The sequence below is a fragment of the Podarcis tiliguerta genome (assembly GCF_965153285.1).
Source record: "Podarcis tiliguerta genome assembly, chromosome: 13".
In the NCBI taxonomy this organism is placed as follows: Eukaryota; Metazoa; Chordata; class Lepidosauria; order Squamata; family Lacertidae; genus Podarcis; species Podarcis tiliguerta.
The window spans coordinates 12,780,633-12,799,141 of NC_139546.1; the positions used below are offsets into that span (position 1 = coordinate 12,780,633).

The 18,509-nt window shown below is 47.3% G+C and overlaps 1 protein-coding gene and 3 long non-coding RNA genes across 8 annotated transcripts in view; 2 read left to right on the top strand and 2 right to left on the bottom strand.

The window, feature by feature from the left end:
• The first annotated feature begins 3,712 nt into the window (after positions 1-3,712).
• Positions 3,713-11,757, top strand: LOC310661683. Of its 3 annotated transcripts, none has more exons than XR_014504057.1 (5): positions 3,713-4,620; positions 5,342-5,541; positions 8,281-8,338; positions 11,012-11,079; positions 11,322-11,757. It is a non-coding gene; the product is annotated as an uncharacterized lncRNA (long non-coding RNA). The 3 variants fall into 3 exon arrangements; XR_014504058.1 differs by having other exon boundaries at positions 3,714-4,595; XR_014504059.1 differs by lacking the exon at positions 3,713-4,620 and having other exon boundaries at positions 4,955-5,541.
• On the bottom strand, positions 6,199-12,422 carry LOC310661668. Its single transcript, XR_014504026.1, has 3 exons — positions 12,071-12,422; positions 8,927-8,989; positions 6,199-6,875 (listed from the first exon to the last, which is right to left on the bottom strand). It is a non-coding gene; the product is annotated as an uncharacterized lncRNA (long non-coding RNA).
• Positions 12,423-12,443: 21 nt separating this feature from the next.
• Positions 12,444-16,586, top strand: LOC310661662. Its single transcript, XR_014504010.1, has 4 exons — positions 12,444-12,575; positions 14,174-14,244; positions 15,015-15,128; positions 16,319-16,586. It is a non-coding gene; the product is annotated as an uncharacterized lncRNA (long non-coding RNA).
• Positions 14,241-18,509, bottom strand: part of GRN (granulin precursor) — a 34,665-nt gene continuing 30,396 nt past the window's right edge. For all 3 annotated transcript variants that reach the window (XM_083407628.1, XM_083407630.1, XM_083407629.1), the window contains exons 14-15: positions 16,932-17,171; positions 14,241-14,847 (exon numbers count right to left, since the gene is read on the bottom strand). In XM_083407628.1, the coding sequence (XP_083263754.1) occupies positions 14,701-14,847; positions 16,932-17,171 (387 nt within the window). In that variant the 3' untranslated portion in view covers positions 14,241-14,700. The remainder of the gene's footprint in view (positions 14,848-16,931; positions 17,172-18,509) is intronic.

Sequence of the window (18,509 nt, forward strand, 5' to 3'; positions counted from 1 at the left end):
TAGGCAATGAAGCTTTCTAATATAATTCTCCACAGAATTGTGGAGTTGGGAGTCTGAGGATCTTCTCGTTCAAACCCTTGCGATGCAGGAATAACGTAGCTGTCCCATATGGGAATCAAACCTGCAACCTTGGCATTATCAACACCCACTCACTAACCAACTCCAGGCTGTACTGCCTTCATCACTGGACGAACAGATTTTTTTGAGCTTTTGGAAGCACTGTGAGAACCTGAAATACCTTTTTTTCCCCTCCATAGGGCGCACCGGACCATAGGGCGCACCTAGTTTTTAGGGGGGGAAATAAAGAAAAAAAATTTGCCCCCCCCCCAGCCGCAGGGCTGGGGCGGGCCGCCCCCAGAACAGGTCCAGGAGCAGCGGCAAGATTGCGCGCAACCTCGCAGCCGCTCCCAGAGTTTGCGGGGCTGGGGACAGGGGAAGCCCAAGCTTCCCCAGCCCCCAGAACAAGCTGCTATCCGCAAGCCTTCGGAGCCCGGTGGGAACTCCTGCTGCGCTCCGAAGGCTTGCAGATAGCTGCCCGAAGCCTGGAGAGCGAGAGGGGTCGGAGCGCACCGACCCCTCTCGCTCTCCAGGCTTCAGCGAAAGCCTGCATTTGCTCCATAGGACGCACACACATTTCCCCTTCATTTTTGGAGGGGAAAAAGTGCGTCCTATAGAACGAAAAATATGGTAGCTGCTTAAACCAGAGAGCCATAGTCATTTGGAGGGGGGGTGGAATGCATGCCCATGGACATTTCGGAGGCGAGTATAGCAAAATCATTTCGCCTCCAAATCTCCGAAAAAGGATCCTTTGCATACAGCCTTGTTTGAAAGGTTCTTCATTGTTGCTAAATGACAGGGCTGTTCTGATTAAATGGCTTCCCATTTTTCTCATTGCTCAGAGCAATATGAATTCTAGGGGCGGAGGGGAGAGATGTGTTCAGAGTTTGTTTTGCTCAAGAGACCAGTCGGATTTTGGCATTTGTCTTCGGTTTATAATTAGACAACAGAGAAGGCAATGTTTAGTGCCTTCGGTGATGCCTTTTTGGCAAGGGCAAGGGAGAACAGAGATGAGAGGTTGATATGCAGTGTACACTACTTTCAACTAATAATGTATTACGAATCCAGGGCCAGGCTGTTCTGTTCTGCTCCCTGTCTTGTGGTGGCTATTCTTCACGGAACTGCTCTATGATTTCTTCCCAAGGTATGGAAGTCAGGGGTGGCCAGGCTGAAAAACCTACTTGGATGTATTCCGAAACGTCCGGCTTTCCATCTCTCTCTCTCTCACACCCCCCCTCCCCGAAAAAAACCCTCAAGGCAACTCAAAGTATGCAAATCGAAACTTTTGGTGTGGGGATAGGACTGGCTCCAGAGTTAGTCATGCTTAGGGTAGATCCTTTGAAATCACAAGACTTAACTTCGTCATCATGGCTACTCTTAAGCATGGTATCCAACCCATATAAACTACATTCTGGAAGTTCAGATCCATTCCTTCACAGCTTCCTTGGAAATACATGTCTGCGCTGCCTTTTAAAGGCTTCTAAAGGATAGGGCTTGGGTGCGTCCTCTTTGTGAAGAGAGAGCATCTCAACCATACAGTGGTACCTCGGGTTACATACGCTTCAGGTTACAGACTCCACTAACCCAGAAATAGTGCTTCAGGTTAAGAACTTTGCTTCAGGATGAGAACAGAGATCCATGTTCCGGCAGTGCGGCGGCAGCAGGAGGCCCCATTTGCTAAAGTGGTGCTTCAGGTTAAGAACAGTTTCAGGTTAAGTACGGACCTCCAGAACGAATTAAGTACTTAACCTGAGGTACCACTGTATATGCATAACAGAGGAGAATAATTGAGTACAGTGGAACCTCAGGTTGCGGACATAATCCCTGACGGAGGCACATCCGCAACCCACAGCGTTCGCATCCTGAAGCGCCGCGTCTGCGCAGGCACTAGCACGATTTGGCGTTTCTGCGCATGCGTGATTTAGCGCTTCTGTGCATGTACGAGTGGCGAAACCTGGAAGTAACCCATTCCAGTACTTCTGGGTTTCCCGTGGTCCATAACCCGAAAACACATAACCTGAAGCGTCCATAACATGAGGTATGACTGTATGTAGATCAGTGACTTCATTGAAGATCTTAGTAAAGTAGCCGACTCGAATGCAAAAGAGACTGTCCTGAAAGTTTTAAGAAGATAGCCATAATCTTTACCAACCTTTCTGGACCAACTTTAGATAAATACACGGTTCTGATTTTTAAAAGGCAGCACCTATCCAGTTGTTGTTGTTGTTGTTGTTGTTATAACCTTGAAGACGGCTGGAAAAACGTGCTGGATTTCTAAGTTCCCCTGAGGATGGTTTCTGTCCGCGATTGCATTTGCTGGGAAGTTTGAAAAACCTTATCTGTGGATATCTTCATTAACCTTAGAACGAAGTTTGATCATTAACCCATCTGAGCTGAAGCAAGTTGGCTGATCTGACTATCCCTTGACTCCTTGATTGGAAATGGCTCTCGAGATGGAAGGTTATCGGATGCCTTAAAAGCTGCAATTGGGAGGGGGCAGTTGAAAGAGGAGCAGGAGGAAGGAGCCTGTAAACTGTCCATCTCCCTTTCGGGACCCTTCTCCAGATGCAGATGCAGAATGAGACCCGACCAGCACTGCGGATGGGAAGCCTGCCAACAGTGGCACCAGGAAGAGTATACATGGGTGCACGTTTCCATTTGCCTTGAAAAATGGGTGCCAACTGCACAGGCAGACCCATCTATCTTGTTTTGAGGTGCCAAGAATTGCCTTTTCCTGACGTGGATGCTGATATGTCCAGTGCTTGCCTTCAGACTACAGAAACGGGTCTTGAATTCTACCATTTTGCCCAGATGTATCTGCACCCAGCGCAAGAAAGGGGTGTGTGCAACAGCTGTTGTGTGTGCACAGCCCATTTGCACAGGCAAAGCGATGGGCGGAATGGGGCACATCCCTTGACAAGCTGAAAACAGCAGCTTTCAAAACGTTCTCTGAACAACCCAGAAGGACCAGTAAAGCATAGAGTTGGAAAGACAACTTGCCCCATTATTCCCAGTGGGGCAGTTGGGGTGTGGGTGTTTGCATGCTAGAATGTGCCCGCAGTCCCCCTGAAGCCATGTAAAGGCCAGAAGGCCTGGCCTATGCCGTGATTGGTTCATTGTAGGACAAGCCGCAGAATCTTCTGTGACACACTGTGGTTGCTGGTGTCCAACGGTAGGGTGGATACCTGGGAGGCCAACAGTAGGGGGAGCCAGAGCGAACGGCAGGCAGGTCCCACCCCCTGACCAGAAGGTTGATGGCAGGGATGTTTGTGGGGCAATGCCTCCTTCGCCTCCACTGATCATGCACAGGAGTTACTGGGCAGGAAGGGAATCCCTAAAAGTTGGAAAACCACTGTTGCATGGGAGGGCAACGTGTCCACATACAGTGGTACCTCTGAATGCAAACAGGATCCGTTCCGGAGCTTCGTTTGCATCCTGAAGCGAACGCAACCCACGTCTGTGTGGGTCGCGATTCGCCGCTTCCACGCATGTGCGTGATGTCATTTTGAGTGTCTGCGCATGTGCGAGCTGCAAAACCCGGAAGTAACCTGAAGCATATTTAACCCAAGGTATGGGATGCGGGTGGCGCTGTGGGTTAAACCACAGAGCCTAGGGCTTGCCGATGAGAAGGTCGGTGGTTTGAATCCCCGCGACGGGGTGAGCTCCCGTTGTTCGTTCCCTGCTCCTGCCAACCTAGCAGTTCGAAAGCATGTCAGAGTGCAAGTAGATAAATAGGTACCGCTTCGGCGGGAAGGTAAACGGCGTTTCCGTGCGCTGCTCTGGTTCACCAGAAGTGGCTTAGTCCTGCTGGCCACATGACCCGGAAGCTGTACGCCGGCTCCCTCGGCCAATAAAGCGAGATGAGCGCCGCAACCCCAGAGTCAGCCATGACTGGACCTAATGGTCAGGGGTCCCTTTACCTTTTTATGACTAGTTGCTTGGGCTTGCTTCTCTCCGCGACAGTCATTTGCATTCCTTTGCACTTTGCACAGGAAAAGAGGCAAAGTTTTGCTGCCAGCAGTTAAACTTCTCCCCCCAAATGCAAAGTGACTTGAGCTCCAAATCCTTGTTTCCATAGCTGTTTCATATTCATTTTAGCTGCAAGAAGGAGAGTTCATCTTACTTTGAAATGGAGCATGTGTGGCTTCCAGTGAAGTGGATGTTTCTTTTATGCCGGCGAGCCGTCACATGGCAAGTTCTCAAAATCTCTTCGTTGGGGAGGAAGAGGACGAGATGCATTTTTCTATTGAAGCCGGGGTTTGCCCTGGAGCTCCTTGTCATCGTCAGCTTAGGAAAACGTCAAGCAACAGTGCTCTAGTGTCCCTAAGCATGTGCAGAATACATTTCCCCTCGCTGCTGAATAACTATAGCTTATCCTCAAGTTTAATATTATGGGACAGGCTATCCTCTCATAGGGTAGTATGTGGCTTCCAGGAAAGGCCTTGGAATAAAATACACCTAATACTTGCTTTTCTTTTGTTGGCAGGCTGTGAGTTTTTGCAGATATTGAACACAGATGCAATAGCTCCTGCGACATAGTAGGCCACTTGCTATTGGCTAGAGGTACAAGATGCATCGGAATCTGATAGATTTGCATGCTTCCGTTTCATGATGAATTTTTCAGAAGCCACTCTTGTGCTTGCAGAGCTGGAGAGATGGCTCTGAGGACAATGAGAGAGCCATGTCCTCAGGCATGGCCAGTGCAGAAGTGGGTGCTAGGGCTTCCTGTCAACTTGCAAATAAGTCCAGAAAAGTTACTAGTCCTCAGCATATATATTTTTTTAAAAAAACCGAAACCATTGGCTATATATACTAGTATCCGTCATTGATGCTCTTCAGGTGGGGAAAAAGGGAGTCAGATTTTGATTTTTAAAAATAGAAGCCTCCCTGCCAAGCAAGTTTAAAGACTTGGGTTAAATATAATTTTTATACATAACACCTGTAACATTTCACGTGTTCCGTGTGATTCATGTGCAATATCTGGATGTTGTAATGCTTGCAACAGCCTTGAGAGGTAAGTTATTCTCCCCTATTTTGCAGATGGAAGGGGCAGAATGAAGCATGCGAGAAAGTAGCTTTGCCTAAGGCCACCCTAGCGAGTTCCTGGCAGAGGCAAGATTCGAACCCGGAACCCTCTGATTTGCAACTTCCTCTTCCAGCCATTACACTACCCCAGCTCATTTTACTTTTACGTCATGTGATGCAGACTTGCACTCTTTATCCTGAGGCTTTCTGCATGTGCTCTAAAAACACTCATTTTATCAATCACTTTCATCCCTTCCAGGGCTGAGTGGGCATTCCGCAAACCATGTTCCAAAGCTTAGGGAGCCCCGTGCTCACATTAAAACCCTGGAAATATACAGATGCATTGTGCTTTTACGACGGAAAAACGGAAGGTCAATGTGATGCTAACAGAAAGGCATTCGAGACGGAAGGGGGGAAATTTGCTGGTCGGAAGCCAAAACTTGCAGGCGTCGGGAGACGGTAAGTAATGCAAACCAGCATGGTTGGAGAGCAGTTTGTGGTACTCTTGGGTTTGCAACAGCTCCCAGCATCAGAAGCACATAGTAGTAAGGGGCAAATGCAGAACAGAAAGGGATTTTGGTAGCTTGGCTTTTAAAAAAACAAACCAATGCCAAACTGCTCAGCATAACCAGAAGCCCCTTGAAAGGTTTTTCAGCAGCACAAGACTGTGGCACAGAAACCTCAGCACTGGGTTTTTATAATGAACAGGGCTAGGATTGCCCTCTGTATTAATTTCAAAGGCATTTTGCAAATTGCAAATATCATGGGGGATATTTGCATCCCCTTCTCAATCTGTAAGCAGAAACCTTTTTGTTCCGTCAGCTGACTGAGAACACTCACTTTCTGAGGCTTAGGAAGTTAAATCCTTCCATCTCCTGCATAAGGAACCTTTGCCACTTCCCGATCCCTTATCCTCGTTGCAGAAGACTTTCAACATTTTCTGCCATTTTAGGAGAATAAGTTGGTAGTTCCTTATTGGTAATACTGGGAACAGGCAAGAGAAATTCGGGAGAACCGCCATCTTTACAATGGTCCTTACATCTAGCAAGCAAATATTTAAATTCCAGGAACATGACTCAACACCCAGAATTCCTTCAGGGAACTTGTAAACCTGAATATTCAAAGCTATTTATTTTCAGTGTAAAACATATTCTGAAGGTGCCTTTGCCAGATCATGGGGGATATTGAGGCACCTTATCTCAGATTTAATGTCATCATTTCCTAGATTTGCAATGTTTTTAAACTCTGCTACTATAGTCTTCAACTCATGATTGCTTCTGCCAGGTTGGAAAGAATCAGTAAGATGTCATCCACTAATAAATGTATTGTGTGTTTGTTAATGTGTCTAAAGAATACTGAAAATCAATGTATTCTTGTGGCCATTCAGAAGGAATTAAAGTTTGTGTGAAGTAGGTCTGTTCCTGACAAAAGGATGGGACCAATTAGATTGGTTCACTGCTTGTTATAGTTTTTGTGGTTTTAAAGGTTCGTCGTTTTCAGCTGTTTCCAGGGCACTTTTATAAATAGCAAGTGGCAGATTCTGAAATTAAAACAGCACGATAACAGGGTTGTACAGATCTCTGTAGCATGTAATCCTGAACTTTTCCCTGACATCTTCAGTTGTCTGACTATCAGTGTCTCGTCTTCCAAGCTGCAAGCATTGTATTGTACGTGGGAAATTTTCTTTCTCTTAACAGCAGCTTCAGAAAGGCCGGTCTCTTTGTCCTTCATCATCGCTTATCTTCAGAACCGTTTTGCAAAGTCAGCTCAATCCCTGGGCCAAAGATGAAGGGCTGAAGGGGATAGAGAAAAGAGTTGAAGATCATTGTGTTAATAAGGAAGAACGATGGACCCTTTGGAAGATCAGAAGGACATGTTGACCAGGTGGGGAACTCCATTCAGGAGCAGGGCTTGTTTGCTCGGGGTAAAATGGGATGAAACATTTTAATAATAATAAAAAATAATAATAAATTTTTGTACCCCGCCCTTGCCTGTTCAAAAACCGGGCTCAGGGCAGCTAACAACAAATTTAAAACACTTTAAAACACTTAATTATAAAAGCAGCATGAAATACAGTATAAAACCATGAATAACAATAAAAATCAATTAGATAATCCCCAGGGCTAGCTGGCTGAATTGGTCCTACTTGGGCCAGTGAGGAGGCCAGGGGAGAATTAGCTGTGGGGTCTCAGAGCGGGTCATCTTCATAAAAGGGGAGGGAAGGGAAGGGAAGGGAAATAAAAGATCACGCTGAATTCAAATTAAAGGCCAGGCGGAATAGCTCTTTCTTACAGGCCCAAGGGAAGGAGGTTAAATCCTGAAGGGCCCTAGTCTCATGGGACAGAGCATTCCACCAGGTCGGAGCCATCACTGAGAAGGCCCTTAAATGTAGCAGGAGAGATTCCAAAGGGTTCTTGCTGCCTTTAATACATCTGTGCTTTCTTATGCTGAGGAGCAGAGTGGGATGGCAGGAAGGGGTGGAATCCTGAAACTTTCCAGCACAGCAAGGACCAGCCAGGTGTGGTGGGGCACCTGTCATTCACCCAGCGTACCGTATTTTTCGCTGTATAGGATGCACTTTTCCCCCTCCAAAAAATAAGGGGAAATGTGTGTCCTATGGAGCGAATGCAGGCTCCTTGGTTTCAGCGATAGCAATGCGAAGCCTCCAAAGCGCAGAAGGAGCGCTCCCTCCGAGCTCCGGAGGCTACGTGTTGCTTTCACTGAAGCCTGGAGAGCGAGAGGTATTGGTGAGCACCGACCCCTCTCGCTCTCCAGGCTTCAGGGATAGCCGCCTGAAGCCTTCGGAGCGCAGCGTGAGTTCCCGCTGCGTTCCGGAGGCTTCAGGTTCCTTTTGCTGAAGCCGGGAGAGCAAGACTCTCCTGGCTTCAGCAGAGAGGGAGAGCTGTGCAGCGCCCCTTCAGCTAAGCGGGAGGAGAAATGGAAGGGGCTCCGTTTCTCCTGAGGCTTTGCTGAAGGGGCGCTGAGCAGAGAGGGGGAGATTTTTTTCCTCTTCTCCCCCTCCAAAACAAGGTGCGTCCTATGGTCGGGTGCGTCCTATAGAGTGAAAAATACGGTATTTCAAAACACTGCAACTGGTCAGTTTTGCTGCTGTTTTTCCAGTGTTCAGATTCCTCTCCCACCCCCCTCAAAATATAGCGATGGAGGAATGTAATGAAGTGACCTGCACTTGCTTTTCAGGAGAGACAAAACGGGAAAGCCCAGGCTAAAAGCACACGCAGATGGCTACGACCGGGAGGTAAGCCGGAAAACCTTGCATTTGAGGACTTGCCTGGGCCTCCTAGGCAACCAAGTATTCTGTGGCTGCCAGGGAGCTGCTAGCCAACTGCATATCTAGAAAGATGTATGTGTGCACCCTGGCCTGCAGGGAATATAAGAATGTACGGTATATACAGTGGTGCCTCGCAAGACGAAAAGAATCCGTTCCGCGAATCTCTTTGTCTAGCGGTTTTTTCGTCTTGCGAAGCAACCCGATTAGCGGATTAGCGCTATTAGCGGTTTAGCGGCTATTAGCGGCTATTAAAGGCTTAAAGGGATTAGCGGATTAGCTGCTAAAAGGCTATTAGCAGCTTAGTGCCTTAGAAAAAGGGGGTGGGGAGCGAAAAAGAATCGCAAGACATTTTCGTCTTGCGAAGCAAGCCCATAGAGAAATTCGTCCTGCGAAGCGCATTGCAAAACGGAAAACCCTTTCATCTAGCGGGTTTTCCGTCTTGCGAGGCGTTCGTCTTGCGGGGTACCACTGTATTATATAGGTGGGGAGGGTTACCAGCAGGAGCGAAGAACCCTCTTGTAACCGCAGTGTGATTTTCTCTTTATCTTCAGTTACCTTTTTTCTAATGGGCCACTGCTCAGGCTGGCTTCCTGTTTCTGGTCCTTAGTCTGAGATGCTCTATTGGGAAAAGGGACACTATTATTTTTATTAGATTTGGGGGGCGCTGAACCAGTTTTAAGCAGGTTTCCCATTTGCAACCAGATGGCAACTCACTACAGCTTGAAATTAAAAATAAATAATATTGAAACTATTGGTTGATGAGCACTGACTCGGTGCACTAAGGCCACATAACAAATCAACTTGCTTTGGTACCAACCCATTGTTTTCTTTCTGTCATTCTATTTTAATTTACTGCTCTAAATTTCCAGGTAGGTTTACCTCACTCTTTTTTTAGAAAGGGGAAAGCCCTACGAAGAGGTGAGAAATCCCGTCGGGGACACCTGATTACTGCCTCTTTAGATGCCTTGTGATGGAATACAGACATGACCACAGAATTTATTTTAGTTGTCAGTTTTGTGTCTGTGTTTTCCCCCATGGTAGTACCTTTAGCTCACCACGGGAGGGCACACAAAAGCAAGCAGCTGTTGGAGAATTTGAGGATGTCTCCTTGCAGGCTGATGTTTTCTGCAGCAATAGGAGCAGACTAAAGGACCTTTAGTGAGAAGATAGGGGAGACATACACTCTGTGGATCTTGTCAGTAATTGCCATATGGTCGCCATCTTCGAAAATATCAGGGGCTGTCCCATGGAAGAGGGAACAAGTGTTGTCCTGCTCTGGAGGAGGAGGACTTGAACAAATGGTTTCACGTTACAGGAAAGGAGATTCTGACTAAACATCAGGGAAAACACTTCCTTTTCGACAAAGGATCGATTTCCCTCTGGTGTTTGTGGACTCTCCTTCCTTGGAGGTTTTTAAGCAAAGGTTGGATGGCCATCTGTCATGGATGCTTTGGCTGAAATTCCTGCATTGCAGGGGACGCGGGTGGTGCTGTGGGTTAAACCACAGAGCCTAGGACTTGCTGATCAGAAGGTCAGCGGTTCGATTCCCCGTGACGGGGTGAGTTCCCGTTGCTCGGTCCCTGGTCCTGTGTTTTTTTTTTTAAAAGATATTTATTAGAAGTTTAGAAATTATAGAAAAAAGAAAAAAGAAACAGAAAAAACAATAAAAAGTTTAACAAAACATACATTACAATTACAATTGCAATACATAAGGAAAAAAAGAAAAGGGAATATAGAAACATAAAAAGGCAATACAACAATACAGAAAAAAACAAAAAGAAAAAAACAACACTAAACACACACATCCAATATTCCATATCTTTACCTTTCATTAACTTGTTTCATCGACCTCCTCACACCTCCCTTTTTGTATTCTATTTCAGTTAACTATTTCAGCAAATTCTTTCCCTCTTTCTCAATCTCGGTCCCTGGTCCTGCCAACCTAGCAGTTCGAAAGCACGTCAAAGTGCAAGTAGATAAATAGGTACCACTCCGGCGGGAAGTTAAAAGGCGTTTCCGTGCGCTGCTGTGGTTCGCCAGAAGCAGCTTAGTCATGCTGGCCACATGACCCGGAAGCTGTACGCCGGCTCCCTTGGCCAATAAAGCGAGATGAGCGCCGCAACCCCAGAGTCGTCTGCGACTAGACCTAATGGTCAGGGGTCCCTTTACCTGCATTGCAGTGGTTGGACTAGATAACCCTTGGAGTCCCTTCCAACTCTTCAATGCTAGGATGATTCAACATATTTGGATGCACTTAAAAATGAGGTGTTCAGAATTCTGCTAGTGCACTGCTCCTGCCTAAGCTGGTGGAGAGAGGCAGTCAGTACTGGGTGTGAAGCTAGTCTTGCAGGCTAATGCTTTTTGGGGTCTTCGCATCAATCCTCAAGAGGCCTAGGTCTGGCCTTCATGGCCATCTTCTACATCGCTACCTGGACCCCATCTCACCTTACAGGTCATAATGTCTGGGAGGGAAGCTGTGCACAGGGGTGGGAGAACTGTGCCCATTGAGATGCCATTGTACTCCCAGTTCCCGTCGGCTCATCCAGCGTTGCTGATGGGACAGGGGTGATGGGCCAAGCTTATTGGCATTCTACATCCTTTTTAACTTTTCCTTTCTCTTTTGACTCGTGCTTCTTTCAGAATTAAAGGATCTGGAAATTGTAGACGGGCTTATCCTTGGTGGGAGAAAATTACCTTGCACAAGAATGGTAAGTTATACAATTTATAAAAAATTGAAACAAAAAACTTAGTGGTACTTCGAAGGGGTGTTTATTTTGTTAGTGGGCCTTTTTGGATTGGGTGGGTCGAGTGGAAAGAGGCTTTGTAGTGCCTTAAAGACTAGCCAATTTAATTATGGCATCCATAAATTTACTTCTTCGGTTGCAAAGAATGTTGTCATAAGTTATAGGTAGGTAGGTAGGTAGGTAGGTAGGTATCTGTCTGTCTGTAGATATGGATGGGTGGATGGATACCTGATTGGGCAGAATGGTGAAAGCAAGGTCAGAAAAGTACAGCGTTGTGATTATCATGTCCCGTTTATAATGGTCAGTCGGAACAATCAGGAACTGCTAACACAGACATCCTGGTGTCGTTAATCCAATTAATGGGGTACTTGTGGGAATACTGCACGCTTCCAGCCCACTTTTGCTTTGGGTGGAGAATTGGGGCAGCGACTTGACCTGTGTAGTTCAGAGGGTGTGGTTCATCCCTCACTCCATGTGTCTTATGTAGAGATACCAAAATAAAGGCTATAAAGCAGGCGCCCCCAAACTCAGGCCTCCAGCTGTTTTGGGACTACAACTCCCATCATCCCTAGCTAACAAGACCAATGGTCAGGGATGGTGGGGATTGTAGTCCCAAAGCAGCTGGAGGGCTGAGTTTGGGGGCGCCTGCTATAATAATAATAATAATAATAATAATAATAAATTTTATTTATATCCCGCCCTCCCCAGCCGAGGCCGGGCTCAGGGCGGCTAACAACAATCAAATAATGCAACCTTCTAAAAACAATTCATTATAAAAATTAATTAAAATCAAATTGATGGCAACAATTATATAGAGTGAGTGTCCTACAGCTCTCTTGGTCAGTAGCCGCTGGAATCAGCAGAGCGACCGGCCTGGCAGCCGCCAAGGGCCAGGGGGAGAATCCTGGGCTCTTAACCCCAGGATACAAGTAGAAGCAGAAGAAATCCTCCTTACCTTTTTCAAGATTACGAAGCTTGTCTTCTCGCAAGAGCAGTTCTTAAAAAAATAAGTAGAACTCTTATTTCATCTACCTAAATACCCGACTTAAGCTGCCTCAACTCCCAATCCTACCCCTAGCTATCTAACAAAACATGAAATACGAAGGTATAAAGCTACAAGATAAATATTAAATAGAAAAAAAATACAGGTAAAAAAAATATAAGTAACAGAGTAAACCAAAAGACAAAACCTCCGCTCCTGCATGTACAAACTCGTTCTCCCATAATCAGATTTACTCTCTCCTCGTTCCTACCCTGGACACCTCTGGTTGGTGACTTTTAAAGCAGCCGCAAAAGATGTCACAAAGGTGGGCAGGTCACTGTTACCTTGACAACCGACCTGCTTTGGTGCTCTTCCTGAGTTGTGCTTGCTGAAGCATCCCTCTTCGCTTTCGTAGCTCCATTTCTCACGAATCAAGATTCTTTCGGCACCATTCCCAACCTCCTCCTAAATAAAGTAGGTAACTCACACCTCACGGGTTTAGAGATGGCTAGAGCACAGGATTCAGACAGCCGACTTTGCAATATGGAAGGCTTCAGGTTCAATCCCTGGCGTCGTAGCTACGGAAACCTCCCCAACTTTAAAATTAATTGAATTTTAATATTAACGCACAGTAATAAAACGAGGACAAAATATGGATACAAAAGGATGAGGAAAAGAGAAGGAAAGTAGAGAAAATATATATTGTGAGGTGTCTGCTCTTTGGCATTCCAGAAATGTAGAACCATGGACCACCTTTTGAGAAATATTGTTTTTCTGTTTTATGTTGCCTTTATTTGCAAGACCGTTCCCCAAGTTTTTCTTTGGTCGGTCTGCAAATGTTGGGGGATGTTTACATTTCCAAGATTGGACAATATCAAAGTTGGTCAGAGTTTCTGTCAGCTGAAAATCAACATTTGTAAGCTCTGGATCATTGCAAGGATTGGTTTTTGGGTTTTTCAGTAATCACTAGAGAAAGGAAGTTTCTTATAGGCAGATGACCGGAAACAGGGTTGATGAACACACATCTTCCACAAAACTCTTCTTGCTCAGTGCGCTGACTTAAATTTAACAAATACTGGGGGGGGGGGGGGAGCTGAAAATAATGCCAATATATGCAGCCAATGCACCCCTTTCGTTTCAGATAGTACATGGGTAAAGGTAAAGGTACCTCTGACCATTAGGTCCAGTCATGGCCGACTCTGGGGTGGCGGCGCTCATCTCGCATTATTGGCCGAAGGAGCCGATGTACAGCTTCCGGGTCATGTGGCCAGCAGGACTAAGCCGCTTCTGGCGAACCAGAGCAGCGCATGGAAACGCCGTTTACCTTCCCGCCAGAGCGGTACCTATTTATCTACTTGCACTTTGGCGTGCTTTCGAACTGCTAGGTTGGCAGGAGCAGGGACCGAGCAACGGGAGCTCACCCCATCGCGGGGATTCGAACCGCCGACCTTCTGATCGGCAAGTCCTAGGCTCTGTGGTTTAACCCACAGCGCCACCCACGTCCCTTCCAGTACATGGGTAAACAAATCTAAAAAGCCAGAGACAAAAAGTTATGGCCCTCTAGTGGCCACCGTGGCTCAACTTACCAGAAGTAATGTCTTTAGTGTTAACTCTGACAGGGTAGACTAGATTCTGACCAAACTAAGTCTCCTAGAGTAAAATATACAATCGCTGCAAAGAGGAAGGGATGCTTTTACAATCATAGAAGGGACCCTGAGAGCCTTCTAGTCCAGGCCCCTGCAGTGAAGGAATAATGTGTGGGATTTTGTGCATCACAAAACTCTTCCAACAGTCGGCCAGTAAAAGGCCACTCATCCCAGCTATACAGAACGCAGTGCAGTGGTTTTTAACCACTTTTGAGAACCTGGCCTAGCAACTAGTCCTAACTTGAATAGTCGCTGCCGTTATTTAGCAGAAGAGACATCCACTGGGGCCGATTCCCGGCTTTTAAAGCCATTGTTTCGGCCGACGACGCAGGCCTCCCGTTATCGACAGCACTTTGCACCGAAGCTAGATCTCGGGGTCAAATCCTGGCTGTGTTTATTATTATTTATTTCATTTCTATACAGGATACAGAAGGAGAGAAGGGGCAACACACACAATGGCTGCAAAGAAACCCAAAATGAGACAGGAGACACCCATGGTTGGTAAGCACAGCAGCAAACAACTGCCAATCCAGTGTCAAGATTTATTCTTCTTTTTTTAAAAAGAAACAGCACAAAAGTAATCAGAAACAATTTTGGTAAAGAGGACTGCAGGGACAGAGCAAGACTCCCAAGCTTGCATAAATCTTGACCCAGGAGATGAACCCTTCCTGGCTGCAGCTACGACTGGGCATGGCAGTGAAGCCAGGGGTCCCTGGTGGGCATTGGAGAATGGGGGAGAGAGGCGATTTATTCTCTCTGGCAATGCCTCTAAAGAAGAGAGTTTCACCCACGTCGGGGGCAAGCGTAAGGCAGCAGGAATCCCCTTCATGGTCAGAACAGCAAACTGGCAGAAGTCGCCATCTCTCCTGCACACGCTTACAAATGTCCCTCCCTGAAAAAAAGCAGAGCTCGCTCCAGCGCCCAAGTATTGGGAGAGGCCAGACACGAAAAGGCACTTCAGAGCAACGCATGTGCTTGGGTAGAGCGATGGGTGAAGGCACCCGTGTCCCAGCGGAGTGGCTTCTGTTTAATGCATTCAGTGCCCCTCCAGGAACAACGGAAGCCAGCCGGACAGCAGTGGCGTTTGTCAGAGCAGCAGGAGCCCTGCAGGGGGAGACAAAGAGAGAGATGCAAAAATGATGGGGTGATACTTCCTGTTGGAAAGGAGTACTCAAGACTTAGAAAAGCTAGACAACTTCCTGTTTAAAAGAGTGCAAGACACTGAAAAGACGGTACTAGGATGTTTATTCATGTTTCTGCTCTGTCTCAAGAGGCCTTACTTGGACCCTCGAGGAGGCTGGTGAGTTTGAAAAACCCATCAGGATTGGTGGAAAGAGGAGCGACAACCCAGCACCAACAAGAGGAATAGTCCATGGAGGAAGCAGGTACAGAGCCACCCCTGGATTAGCTGCAAGTAAGAAAGGAGGAGGGATAAAGGACTCAAGACAGGGGTTGGTGGGGCAGTCCCATTTATAGCAGTAGAGACAAGTAATAACTCTTGCAGCCCATGTACAGATAGCCTCAGACAAAGATTACGCATTGAGAATTTAATGATATTTGGAATGTATGTGTCAAAACCATAGTAACACATGGATTAACATATACTTAAGACTACAAAAAACTATAGTATATATTTTATTGCTGTTTTGAACTACCGTATTTTTCGCTCCATAGGGCGCACCTAGTTTTCAGAGGGGGAAATCAAGGGGGAAAATATTATTGTCCCCTCCCCCCCAGTTCTGGGAGCAGTGGACAGGCTGCACACAGCTTGTGCGCTTCTCCCAGACCTTCCCCCTCTTTTGCGGGAGGTGGGGGAATTCCCCCACCTCCTGCAAAAGCCCACAGGAGCCGCGCACAGCTCCTGTGGGCTTTTTGACCAGGAGGGAGAAGGGACTGACACGGCCAGTCAGTCCCTTCTCCCTCCTCGGGGAAAAGCCTCAAAGACCAGGTCGGGGACAGTGCAAAGGTGACGCGCCGCCTTCCCGCTGCCCCCCCCCCCCGAGCTTGTGGGGCTGGTGGTGGGGGGAAGCGCTGCTTCCCCCCACCGCCAGCCTCAAAGACCAGACTCTCCTGGCTTCAACGAAAGGAACCTGAAGCCTCCTGAACGCAGCGGGAACTCGCGCTGCACTCTGAAGGCTTCAGACGGCTATCGCTGAAGCCAAGGAGCCTGCACTCGCTCCATAGGACGCACACACATTTCCCCTTACTTTTTGGAGGGGAAAAAGTGCATCCAAGAGAGCAAAAAATACGGTCCTTCTTAAAAGGGTTTTTTAATGTACAGTCATACCTTGGTTTTCGAACACCTTAATTCTCGTTTTGTCTCCTGAATGTTGCAAACCTGGAAGTAACTGTACTGGTTTGCAAACTATTTTTGGAAGCTTAACAACCAACGGGGCTTCCAGCAGCCAATCGGAAGCCGTGCTTTGATTTCCTAACATTTTGGAACTTCTGGAATTGATCCCCTTCGACTTCCAAGGTACGACCTATTCTCTTCCCTTTTTATTTTATTTAATATTTATACTTTCGTTGAGATTATTATAGTTGACAAAGTAATACCCCTTTCCCCTCGGAACAGGAGGCGCTTCATGAGGATGGGAGGGAGAAATGCCACACAACAACAACAACAGGCAAGGCAAGACTCAAATCGCATCATCCATAAGAAAGCATGAACGTCATTACCAGTGCTGCAGAGTGGAAATTTTTCCAGTGATTTATCTAACTTCACTGGTAACAGTGATTGGATGCCAATTGGAAATGTGATATTGGCTGTTTCAAAGGTGGCTGGTTTGGGTTTTTTGTAGCTTTGTAAACACAAGCAAAATAAAAATAAACTTGCACAGGAATTTTTCTTTTGTTCAGAATTTCCCAGAAAACTCACATGGCTGATGATGAGATACAAGAAATCCCAGGGATATATACACAAGGGATTCCCAACCTGCCTGGCAGTCAAGGACACTTGAGAGTTGTAGTCCAGCAATGGCCACAATCCCCACCTGCTTTCTACCTCCGTGTTTCACTCCCTTTAAGCCATCGATCCTGCTTCTCAGGATCTTTCAAACTAAGATAGCCACCCTCCCATGACCTCTGCTCAAAATCTTATCCAGTTGGCACCCCGCCAAACACGCAAATCCTCCACGCTAACCAGTTCGAACCTGCAACCAACCCCAACCCCCAGCACAGCCACTGACCTTGTCATAAGGGCAACAGGCCCATCCGCCTGAGCTGGACTTGCAGCAGGTCTGGTGGTCATGACAGTAGTGCTGATCACCGCACAACACATCCCGGCCGGATGTGGGGGCGCGCGAGGAACTCAGCAGACCGCCTGCAGGCAGGAGCCTGGGCCAGAACTGCTTCTCGCATGTCCGAGCTGCCACGTTGCAGGTGTAGCCCGAAGGGCAGCAGTGTTTGTGATCCTCGCAGCAAACAGCCTGCAGAAGCAGAGAGAGAAAAGCTTTGGTCCTCAGGGTCTGTCCTGATGCCGCAACACTCGATGACCTAGCCAAAGCATTGCCCATACGTGAAAGGGGGTTTGCTTTTAACTGCTAAAAAGGATACAAGTTTCTGTTATTAACCAACGTCTCCCCAGTGAAGAAGACATGGCCAAAGGCAGTGCAATGAACAAAAACAAGGGGGTGGAAAAAATGGAATGGCTGACAAGCTGAAATTTGCACCTCTTTTTAAGAATTACTTGCACCCTGAGAAATCTCCTCTTTCGTTTTACACGGACTCAAGTTTTTAGACCTTAAAGCTGTGAAGACAGTGTTGAAGAACAAGAACAAGAAGAGGAGTTTGGATTTAATATCCCGCTTTATCACTACCCAAAGGAGTCTCAAAGCGGCTCACATTCTCCTTTCCCTTCCTCCCCCACAACAAACACTCTGTAAGGTGAGTGGGACTGAGAGACTTCAAAGAAGTGTGACTAGCCCAAGGTCACCCAGCAGCTGCATGTGGAGGAGCAGAGACGCGAACCCAGTTCCCCAGATTACGAGACTACCACTCTTAACTACTACACCACACTGGCTCTTACTGGCTTGGAAAACCTTGGGCGTGTTCTCAGGTTACTGGGGTGGCGAGCAGGAGTCAAGGGGGCTGGGGCCATCTCCCTTGGCTAGTGAAACACGTATTTATTTACTGCCAGAACTATCTTTTCCCAGAACAGCATTTAGCTTAGTTAACGCATGCCTCAGAGTTCACAAAGGGTGCCTGAATAGCACCCAACACCCTGCAGAAACCAAGCTGCTTCTTCTCTGACCAGCATCCTCCACACTCTGCCTCCCGCCACCTGCTCTATCTTTTTCTGTGCTTTGCCTTGCTCACTGCCTCTGTCCAAGCCGCTTGCCCCATTTCCTAATAGATCAGAGTCTATTCCAGCATCACACAGTGCAAGGCTGCCTCCCGCATGTCAGTCAGTCGCCCAGTGCCCTGGCATGCTTTCGCTTCTGTGTTCTGTGCTGGCACCTGGGCAGAAGGTAAAGGGACCCCTGACCATTAGGTCCAGTCGTGACCGACTCTGGGGTTGCGGCGCTCATCTCGCTTTATTGGCCGAGGGAGCCGGCGTACAGCTTCTGGGTCATGTGGCCAGCATGACTAAGCCGCTTCTGGCAAACCAGAGCAGCGCACGGAAACGCCGTTTACCTTCCCGCCGGAGTGGTACCTACTTATCTACTTGCACTTTGAGGTGCTTTCGAACTGCTAGGTTGGCAGAATCAGGGACTAAGCAATGGGAGCTCATCCCGTCGCGGGGATTCAAACCGCCAACCTTCTGA